This window comes from Hipposideros armiger, unplaced genomic scaffold (assembly GCF_001890085.2).
Source record: "Hipposideros armiger isolate ML-2016 unplaced genomic scaffold, ASM189008v1 scaffold_48, whole genome shotgun sequence".
NCBI lineage: Eukaryota > Metazoa > Chordata > Mammalia > Chiroptera > Hipposideridae > Hipposideros > Hipposideros armiger.
The window spans coordinates 1,731,057-1,741,702 of NW_017731398.1; the positions used below are offsets into that span (position 1 = coordinate 1,731,057).

Sequence of the window (10,646 nt, forward strand, 5' to 3'; positions counted from 1 at the left end):
AGAGTCTCAGGACAAGGAGACGTGTGAACCTGAAAGGCTAATCCCTTTGTTTGCGGCTGGGGAAACTGACAGGGAGTTACAGAGAGCATGCAGCTGTTCTTGTTGGGAGCCCAGGCTCAGTCCCGCCTTGGTCCCGGTGAGAAGGACCAAGCCTCACCTCTCCCTGCCGTCCCTCTGCAGGTGCAGCTGCGTCCTGGCACAGCAAGGCCTAGACCAGTCACCTTGCCCGAGCCCTCAAAGTCCCTTGGTCCCTCACATTCTCTCTGTCAAAACAAGACAGCCCCACTTATCTCCACATCCCATGTCTGCCACATCCCCAGTAGCCCCAGAGAGCAGCATATGCCACCGTGTCCACAAGTCACACGTCATGCTGGCCTCTGGGGTCCCACTGCCATTTGGAGTCTGGTGTTGAACCACTTCAGAGCTCTGTGATCTCTGCGCAAAATAAAACACTGGTTGCCCCAAACTGGAAGGAGGCACAAGGCAGGCCTCATGCTGTCATGCTGTTTACTCATCAAATTGTACTCGTGATTTGTACAATTTTCTACATGAATATTATATTTAAAAATGTTTTCCTTTAATAGTCCCCAAAACGGGCATTTGTATCTGGGAAGGTCCAGAGAGACGAGAAGTATTCTTTCTGAGCTACTGCCCACCTCTATCCACCAGGTACCGCAGGGAAGCTGTGGGAGCTCCATTCAGGCAGAGTCTGGGGTGGAAGATCTGAAAGGGGCTAAAATTGGAGGGTCCTTGGCATCAGGATAAGTGACTAAAGGGACGTTCAGGGGGTGCAGGCATCCACCGCTCAGCTCACCCTCTCCAACACTGTCCCAGCCCCAGCTGCGAGGCCTCAGGGACTCCAAAGCATCATCTGCAGTCAGGGGGTGATAAGGATGGGGTTCCCAATGGTCAGGATCAAACAGTGTGGCCCTAAGCGCTTTCTCTTGGGAGACAGGTCAGCGGGATGGGGGGGGGTAGGTGGTGACAATGGGGTCTGACTAGCACTATCAAGTCAAGATCCAGGAAGGTGCACCCCACTTTACCCCGTTCTCCATACCTCTCTTCCAGGCACTATTCATCCTCCTCCTCTTGACCTGCAAGATAAAACTGACCAGGCTTTGTCATCACAGTGCCGAGCACACATGGGCTACTCCATAAATGCTGGGTGGGGGGGGGGAGGGACCTAAGGCAGTCCCACCCCCGTCATGTGGAGCCGTATGAGCAACTTGGGTGACTGAGGGACATGAATGTGGCTGGGGAGTCAGGGAAGAAATTGGTGCTGAGGATCCTGGTTGTCCAGGGGCCAGGCCCTCTGGTGGGTCTGAATGTGCCTATTTTCCATTCCTTGTCCACTCAGGCCAGGCAGAGTCCTGTCACACCGAGTTACACACCCAACACCCATCCTTTTGATCTGTAGGCTATGCTAGGAGGAGGTGACCCTCAAGATGCCCAGATGAAGGTGCTGAACTGGCAAAGGGCCTTGCCCTAATGGCTGGAAGGGGGCTCAGCTGTGGGCACAACTAATGCCCCACCCATGGGGTCCCGACAGCGGCTTCCTTAGGGTTCCTAGATGGATCTGTTCCCCACCCTTGCAGCTAGCCAGTTGCTACAGCCTGGCCTGAAACTGAAGCCATATCTCTTACTCGTTTGCCAGAGCAGCAGCCATCCTGGACGAGTCCCATTCCCAGCCCCTCACTGAGTTCACTGTCCTCTGACCTGTCGGCGCCTGTGGTCAGGCTTACATCACACCCCGGCCTTCTGGGCCCACATGTGCTCTACCCCACACTGCCAGTCCCGGTGCGGCTGCCTGCCCCCAACCCCTCCCAAACCTGCTTCACCCATCTCTCCCCGGAGCAGACTTGCTCAGGACACTTCAGTGACAGGGCTGTAGCCAAGGAACAAGAGCCCCGGTCCTGGAGGATCAGAGGCTGAGGTCCCACATCATCAACAGTCACTGGAGTGTGTGCTCCCCATCACCCTGTCCATCAGGATGTCTGGGCAAAAGCACTTCAAGGTCCCAGCCAAGTCTGAGTAACACTGGGAGCTCTGGCGTGCGTGCGTGTGTGTGTGTGTGTGTGTGTGTGTGTGTGAGAGAGTGAGAGAGTGCATATTAGCATAGTAAAGTCTCTGAGAAGACTTGTGGGGAGTAAACTTATTTAAATCCACGACTCCTAAACTTACTTGATCACAGACTTTTTTTAGAACACATGGCCAATGAAGTACCTTTCCCACCCTTTGGAACCACTACTCATTCAGCCTCTCCTCACCGGGAGAGGCATCAGGGAGGGCCCTGACCCTCACTCCACCCCAGGAGTTTGTCCCAGGAATGGAGAGCTCTCTAGGATTCCTACTCAAGCATGTCCATGGAGCAACAGCATGGCTGGGACCGTGTTAGAAATGCAGCACCTCGGGTCCCACGCGACCTGCTGCTCTGAGTCTGCATGTTAATACAACCAGGTGGGCTGACGTGCAAGGCAGTGTGGGGAACACTGCTCTACATCTGTTCCTCCCCCTCCAGTCTAGCTGGGTCACCTTCCCCCCAGCTGGGGGCTCCAGGGCCCGTATCCAGATGTAGTCTGCGTATTTTGAACCTCGCACCTGTTTGGGGGAACTCCCCATATTATGAATCTTCCTTCCCAAGGGCCCATGAGGGGGACCAAGGGGAACTGCCAGCCATCGAAGAGGCCTTGCTTTTGCAGAGGCTCATAAACAGGACTAGGGAGCTCTTCCAGCTTGGCCTCTCCTCCCTGCTCAGATATCTCTCCCACAGAGACGCCTGGAGACTCAGAGACGGTCATCTTGGGGGTCCAAGCAGAGTCACAGCCTCCCCTAGAAGGTCAGTAGTGATCATTGACAAGGGCCAAACAGTCACTCTTAGCAGCTCTCCCCCCAACCCCCTTAGACAGAACCCAGAAGAAAGGAAAGGTGAGCCAGCATCAAGGGAGAAGACATTTATTGAGATTTTACTACATAAATAGCTACATAAAGCTGGGAAGACTGATGGGGAGGGGCTGCTATCTCCGTCTGCACACTAAATTCACTAAGGACCCCATGAGGAGGGAAACTGGGAGGAAGCCCGATAATGACCAGAGGGAGGAAGGAACCCCTGGATGCTACCTGACATGGGTGTGTGTGTGTGTGTGTGTGAGTGAGAGAGAGAGAGAGAGAGAGAGAGAGAGAGAGAGAGAGAGAGAGAGAGAGAACGGGGCGAACAGCCCAGATGTCACAAGGGAGGGACAAGTGGGGGTCAAAGAAGTTACAGCACTTGGGCATCACTGGGTCAGGGCCTGTACCACGTCCTTCACCAGCATGGTGCCAATCACCATCTTTTCGCTGTTGACTGTCAGCTGGGCAGGTCCAGCGGGCCGTGCATCCAGGGTCAGCAGGACCAGGCTCCCGCTGGCCAACGTCCTCCCTGCAAACCTGAGGTGGGAGTAGAGGGAGGGGCTCAGGCCTGGGGCACGGGGCCCCTCCTTCAAACCAGGCCCAAGAGCCCATCTCTTCCTCTCTGCTAGTGGCCTAGTACCTGTACTCATCAGACGTCCCACAAGGGACACGGCCCAGGTTGGCAGTGGCGGTCACTTTCTGTACCACAATGTGGTCACTTCGACACGTGTCCGGCAGCGTCAGCTTCTCTGTGATCTCGTTCATGCCCATCAGCTTCCCTGGGGGTAGAGGTCATATGAGGGCAGAGCCATGGTGAGTCCACCTGGGTCTGCCCACTAAGCATCCTCACCAAGTTTTCCTCAGACTGGGCAGCTCTGACTCTCCCTCCCCAGTCGTGGCGAGGGGGTGCTTCTCCTGGCCTGGCCCTCCTTCAGGAAGCCTTTGTCTGCCTCCCCAGATCCACCCAGTGCTCCATGTTGGTGACCGAAGACTGATTTGGCACTTCCCCACTGTCAGACATCTGGGCCATCAGCCCCGTGGGAGTGACCGACGAACTTGATGGCCAGGCACTTCTTAGAGGTTTCTTCCATCCTGAACCCCAGACCCCTTGGTCTTTCTTGGTGCACTCTCTAACCAAGTTCAAATGCCTCCCAGCTCCTGAGGCTGAGTCCTCACAGGGAGGACTGGTGGCTGGTGCACTCCTGGCCAAGGCCCTGGTCCTCCCCCGACAAGCCAGCAGGCACATGCAGCCCACACAGCTGGACCCTGAACTTCACCTGCGGCAGCAGCTCCAGACCTGGCCAGGCTCCTGAAGCCCCCAGGTCCTCGCAGCAGCCCTGGAACCCCTCACTCTACAGGGCTGACCTCTCCTCTCCACTCACACGCTCTCGGCCAGCTGTGTGTGCTTCCTCGCCTGCCCTCCTGCCCACCTCCTCTTCAGCCTCTGTCTCCTCCCTCTGCTGCTTCTCCCATTCTTTTCCCTCCGAGAACTCACACGTCTCCTGTTCCTTCTCTCCCCTCCATTCCTGACAGGTGACTTTTTCTTGACTCTGTACCCTTAGACTCTCCATGTTCAAGTCTCCTCATTCCTAAGGAGTCCTCCCCAGAAGCAAGAGTCTTCGTCATGCCAAGGCTGTGTCTCCCTCGCCATTCTTGGCCAAAGTCCTCCAAAGAGGACTCCGTTTCCTCAAGCCTGGTCGCCTTCAACCCCCTGCACTTGGCCTCGCCCCCTTTTGCAATGACCTCCTCTCTCTGATGTTGGCACTGGCCTCCTATCTGCAGGATCTGAAGGTCCTGGTCCTCCTGGCCCGCAGACACCCCAAGGCACTCTTTGCCTTCTCATCTCTCCTGGTTCTCCTGTCACCTCTCGCTCCATTCCTTCTCCTACCCTTTCCTCCTTTTTCTCCTGACAAATGCAAATTTTCCTTAAGGATGGTCCTTGGCCTTCTTGTCTTGCCACTCACCTCTCCCCCAGAGTGATCTCACTCACACTTACAGCTTCAATTATCACCTCTATGCTCATGACTCCAGCCTAGAAGTGTTTCCTGGGCACAGACCCACATTTTCAGTTGCATACCAAACACCTGTCCTTGAATTTCCCAAAATGCATTGCACTTTATCCAATGCACTTTATCCATAGCTTATCCCAAAGTAACCATGAACTTCCCTCCTCCATCACCCCAACCCATGCTTCTTTACTCCAAATCAAATTACAGCCTGCGGGCCAAATCCAGCCCACCACCTGTGTGGCCTACAGTGTTTTCCATATTTTTAAATGCTGGGGAGGGGGGAAATCAAAAGATTAATTTAATGATGCATGAAAATTGTATGAAATTGAAATGGTTAAGTGTCCATAAATAGAATTTTATAGGAACACAGCCACACTCATTTATTTACGTGTTATCTGCGGCCTGTTTGTGTTACAGTGGCAGGGCTGTGTAACTGCAGCAGAGACCACATGACCCATAGAACCTAAAACATTTGCTTTATGGCCCATTACAGAAAAAGTGTGCTGACCCCTGGTCTAGGTGAAGGGCTCTGCCATTCTCCCTACCATCCCAGCCAGAAATTCTAGAACAGCTTACACGCCTCCTCCTCAGGGAAAATGCCAATGACTTCCCTTTTCCCGGTACCACCTCCCACTCCACCCTAAACCTCCATTCCCTTTGTCAGGGCTCTAATCCTGGTCCTCACCATCTCCCACCGATCTACTGCAATGGCATTATAACTGGTCACAGAATTTGGTCCCAGGTCACACACCAAGTGAGTGGCAGTTCGAAACTTCAACCAGGGCTCACAAAGGGCCCACTGAGGCTGCCCTGCCTTCTTCCTGCTGCAGGTTCTCCCAGTTCCAGCTGTGAACGCTGCCAGATCCCTCTTTCTGAAGCATAGGTCTGACCCTGGCCTCTTCCTCGCTCAGAAATCTTCAATGACTCCTCCACTGCTAGGAAAATGAAATCTACCGTCCTTATTTCTCTAACAATGGAGCTGGAGCCAGTAAACCTCTGTGAGCACTTCCAGCTCTGAAATTCTAGGTCTGAAACCCTGTAGCATAGCATTCGAGGCTTCCAGAAATGAGATCAAACGTATTTTCAGCTTTGTTCTTACTACTCCCCTGTACTAGGGACTCCTATGCCCCAAACCAAACTACTCCCCTTCTCTCTCCCTGTAAACTTTCAACACCTGTTCATGATGTTTCCCTCAGTTGGAATGCTGGCTTAGAATTTCCTGAGCCCCTCCTCTCTCCAAAGCCTCACTGCAGTGTCCTGGCCTGCGAAGCCCTGGCTGGAGCCACAGCTGCGAGGCCTCCCTGTCTGAAGGAGCTGCGGGTCCTGCAGCAGGACTGTGGGGTGGGGCCGAATGAGCCCCAGTGGGAGCTGCGGAGCCCCCTCCCTGCCCTCCCCCAGGGAGCACTCACCCTGTTCCTTCTTGAACTCATTCTCACTCACGAACACGGGGGCCATCAGCTCCCCAACAGGTGGCTGAATGGAGACGTAGAACTGTCGTGTTTGGGTGCTGGGGAGGGTGGGAGAAGGCAGAGGGAGAGAAAGTGAGGCCAGCATCTCTCCCCTCGCCTCCCATTTGTCTGGGGCGGGGCTTGTGGCAGCAGGAGAGAGGGAAGGCCTGAGGGCCTGGGATGGCTTCCAGACCCACCAGACCATGACGTACCCCGCCTACCACTACCTCCAGCTCCAGTTTCCTGTGACCCCGCCTCTCCCCTGCCCACCCCTCCCCCCACCATGAGTTGGGCACACACCACAGCTGGAAGTTGGCCACCTGGGTTGAGTCACAGAAATTAATGCCCATGACAGCAGTGGCAGACTCTCCAGGTGCCAGGGACTCTGCAGTGGTGAGAGACAAGGAAAGGGAGACAGGGAGAGACACTGTCACCTGACAGGTCTGGAACCCACTCTTCTGCGGAATCCTGACTTCCTGGGCCCCTGGAGATGGTTCCTGGTTTCTCCTGAAGTCTAAACACCTCCCACCCACCCATTTAAGGTGGTCTTCAAACGACCAAGCCTCAAGCTCCCCCTGCTCTGATCAGGACTCGCTCACTTCCTCTTCTAACTTGTCCACCACGACACGGACTGTGTTAGATGCCGTCTCTGTGCCCCCAGAGCATGGGCCCTGGCCTGGCACAGAGAGGATGTCAGCAGGCACAGAAAGACCCCACTGTTCCCAGGAGCCTCCTTCCCCAGCATGTTCAAGTCCCTTCCGCACCAATTTCAGGAAATTCCTGGATGCTGATGCCAGCTGGCAGTTTGGGAGTGCCCACATGCAGGCCCTTGATGGGGCTATCAGAGCTGTTGGAGAAGTGGATGTGCACAGACACCATGTGGGGGTCCCCGGGGAAAGGCTGGCGGCTGAAGGTGTAGTCCACAGCTAGCCCCTCTCCAGCTACGCGGTGCAACAGTTCCTGCCTCCTGACACCCGACACTGGGCTCAGCAGCTGGAGGGGAGGAAGTGCCGGGAAGTAGGGAAATGAGCAAGAAGAGAACCTGTCCTGCCCTTGTCCCCACCTAGGGTCATCCAGCAACAGGGAGTTGGAGCCATCCCCTCCATCACACCCCCCTACACACAGATCCACACCATGGGATGCAGCACAGAGCTGTGTCCCTGTCCTATCCCACGCACCGAGGGCACCAGCGGGGAGTCTGTGAGTGTCAGGCCCTCCAGGTCAGCAGCCAGACTGGTGGACACAACCGTGGGGGGAGACACAGGCTGGACACTGGGAGGGGTGACTGTGGAAGTAGATGAGGAAGACTATGATGGGGAGAGGCAAAGTGGAATTGGCCCGGATTGAGCAGGGAGCCCGGGGCTCAGGGAGCAGACAGTTCAGCACCATGGACAGCGAGATGGGTCAGCCTGGTGGCTGTAAGTGGATACCCACCCTTGACCCCAACCCCACACCTGCTGCTGTCTCAGGCCTGGAGATGTGTTCTGTCTGCTCCCCCCACCCCCAAGCCCCCAGGGACCTAATTCAGACCTCCCACGTACCTTCCTAAGTAACACTCCCCATGCCTCCTTCCCCATGACCCCTGCCACCCAGACTCACAGTCCTCTAGGTCAAGCAGAGAGATCTCCTTGGCTGCAGGGGCACTTTTGCTACTGCGAGGCTGAAAGAGAAAAATGGGATGTGGGTGTGGGAGGGGAGTGCCCAGGCCTGTTTGCGGTCGGGCAGAAGACACGATGCTGTGTTCTGGATGGTGGGGAGGGCCCTGGTCCCTGAGCCCACCCCCTCCCGCCCCAAGGCTCTCACTGTCTTTTTCCTCCAGGAGGCAGGTTCCACTGGCTCCTCCTCGGTCTCTGACGACATGTCAGACTCTGATGAGCTACTGCTGGAGTCGCTGCCCTCCTCTGAGGATGACCCTTCTCCTTGTCCTTCTGGCGCCTTCTTCCTCTTCTTCATCTTCCTCTTTTCACCTTCCTCCTCACTCTGCCCACTGGAGGACAAGGGGCAAATGGCGCTCAGGCCCAGACTAAACCCACTCCTTGCTTCACAGAAGGGTGAAGTCCCAAGCCAGCTAGGGCCCCTGGCCTGATCGCTTCTCTACGCTGCCCCCATGAGATCTCTTGTGGCGTGCCAGGGCAGCCATGGTGTGAGCTGACCAGGGGGTCTGCAGATCCCCCCAACTCGTGAGGAGACTTGGGGCTCAGGAGACTGGCTCAGTTAGGCTGCATGCTGGCCCTTCTTTTCCGAGGAGGACCTTGAGTCCCACCAGTCACCTGGCTGGCTCCCCTCATACCTCTCACTGCTCCTTCCCTTCTCCTCATCCTCGTCTTCATTGTCGGACTCGCTGCTCGACTCCCCGGAGCCGCTCTCACTGCTGCTCTTGCTGTCCGATTCACTCTCGGACTCGGGTTCTGTGGAGGAACCATAACAGGCTTCTCTCCCTGTGTGCAGGCCTCCCTGGGTCCGGAGCAGGGGCCCTGGGCTCCCAGCTTCAGACTCAGCACTGAAGCTGCAAACCCTCCCCTTGACCTTCCCTGGTCCCCCAAATGGACCAACTGGAACGCAGATGGACCCGTATGAATAGAGATCTGCAATCCCTCAGGTTCATATACACATATACAGGTACACATAATCAGGTGCACACCCCCTTGGACACACAACCATGCAAAACACACACACACACACACACACACACACACAGCTCTCAGCCACAAGGCACACACATGGGCAGGAGCACAGGGTCCCTGCTCTGCCCATCTCACCGCTGTCTGCAGACTCTGTGGGGCCTGACTCCCCCTCAGAGTCTGAATAGAAGGGTTTCTCCTTCTCCTTCCTCTTCTCCCGGTTTGAGCACTTGGTCCATTCAGGTACCTGGAGATGGGGGTGAGGGGGTGGGAGGGTTATTAAATCGTGGTTGGGGAGGGGAAAGGAAAGCACAGAGCGTTCCTATCCTTCAATCTACCTTTCTGGGGCCCTACCTGGTCCTGGCCCCAAGAAGGAATAGTGTCCTGGAGGGGAGGGGCTGCTGCTCACAGAGGGGTACCGCCAAACCGAGGAAAACAGAGCAGAGGGAAGGCATGGGGGTGCAGCACCCAAGGGGAGGGGAGGGGAGGGGAGAGGAGAGAGCACTGCACACTGGGCAGAGGGCACACAGCACACAGGGGTGGGGTGGGGACCTCAGTGTATTCGCCCAACAGGCCCACGTGGGTCTCAATAAGGGAGAGATCTTCTTCCTGCATGTAGGGAGGGTGTCAGGAGAGTGGGGGGGGCAGCACTCAAGACACCAGGGCTCCCTGCTGTCTGTCCCTCCACATGCGCAATTCCACCCTCCACCCCTGCTGACCTCCACATTGCGCACAGATGGGTCTGGGGCTTCTTCTGGCCAGTCTGGGAGCTCCTGGTAGCCTGTGGCCTTGGCATTGAGCAGGTGGGACAGGGAGCCCAGCTGGAAGTGGTCCCGGTCTGGGGACAGGGTGGCAGTGAGGCATTGCCTTGGGACTTATTTCCTAGGGGGGGCCTGGTGGGGATTCTTTCTGGTGGAGACTTCCTGGCTGGGTAAAGGGTGGGCATGTCCCTTAATGGCTCTTCTGCCCTGACTACACCTTCAGGCCCATATGCTGGAAGAAAACGTCGTCTGGCCTGACCAGAGCAGGGCTGAGGGGCGGGAGCAGGTGGGATGGCCGTGGGGACTCCGGGCCCAGAGGGGCTGCTGTCCTGTCTGCTCAGGCGGGCCTGCTGGGGCGGCAGAATGTGGTGTGGTTGCTCTTCCAGGGCAACGGGGGCTGTGTGCTCCTGCGCAGCCAGGCTCGGGAAGGAGGCCTAGCTGGGCAAGGATGGCAACTGGGATGAGAGGCGGGTGAGCAGTCGGAATGGAAGTGAGAGGGCATCAGGGCCAGAGGAGGGCCACACGGAGACTTACAAGTGGGGACGGGATTGGGGAGGAGAAAGGGACGATTCCCCTTCTTCCCAGGAGATTTTGAAATCTGCCCCATCCCTCAGGTGGGGGTCCAGGGAAGAAAAAAAGCAGAAGGCAAAGATACAAGAACTGAGCTTTGTGAAAAAAGGCTCCCCTCCTGTGTGGGATCCTGGGTCCAGAGAGCTGGCAGCAGGACCCTCCCTCTCAGCCTCCTTCAGAGCCCTGGTCCTGGGAGATGGGCCTGAGACAGAGGCCAGGCTGAGGGCCTGGGCCTGGGGTTTGACCTCCAGTGACAGCTCAGGATGGTGGCACCTGCTTTCTTGGGACCCTTACCAACATACACCTCTCTTTTGTGTGGTGTTTGCTTCCTGCCTTCCTGAGCCCTTGTAT

At 56.5% G+C, this 10,646-nt stretch overlaps 1 protein-coding gene across 1 annotated transcript in view; it reads right to left on the reverse strand.

The window, feature by feature from the left end:
- Positions 1–2,936: 2,936 nt before the first annotated feature.
- AP3B2 (adaptor related protein complex 3 subunit beta 2) overlaps positions 2,937–10,646 on the reverse strand; it is a 28,381-nt gene continuing 20,671 nt past the window's right edge. The window contains exons 12-22 of the mRNA XM_019639998.1: positions 9,684–9,838; positions 9,103–9,211; positions 8,634–8,751; positions 8,147–8,330; positions 7,943–8,003; positions 7,522–7,628; positions 7,108–7,336; positions 6,644–6,728; positions 6,305–6,402; positions 3,527–3,665; positions 2,937–3,423 (exon numbers count right to left, since the gene is read on the reverse strand). Of these exons, the coding sequence (XP_019495543.1) occupies positions 3,273–3,423; positions 3,527–3,665; positions 6,305–6,402; positions 6,644–6,728; positions 7,108–7,336; positions 7,522–7,628; positions 7,943–8,003; positions 8,147–8,330; positions 8,634–8,751; positions 9,103–9,211; positions 9,684–9,838 (1,436 nt within the window). The 3' untranslated portion in view covers positions 2,937–3,272. The remainder of the gene's footprint in view (positions 3,424–3,526; positions 3,666–6,304; positions 6,403–6,643; positions 6,729–7,107; positions 7,337–7,521; positions 7,629–7,942; positions 8,004–8,146; positions 8,331–8,633; positions 8,752–9,102; positions 9,212–9,683; positions 9,839–10,646) is intronic.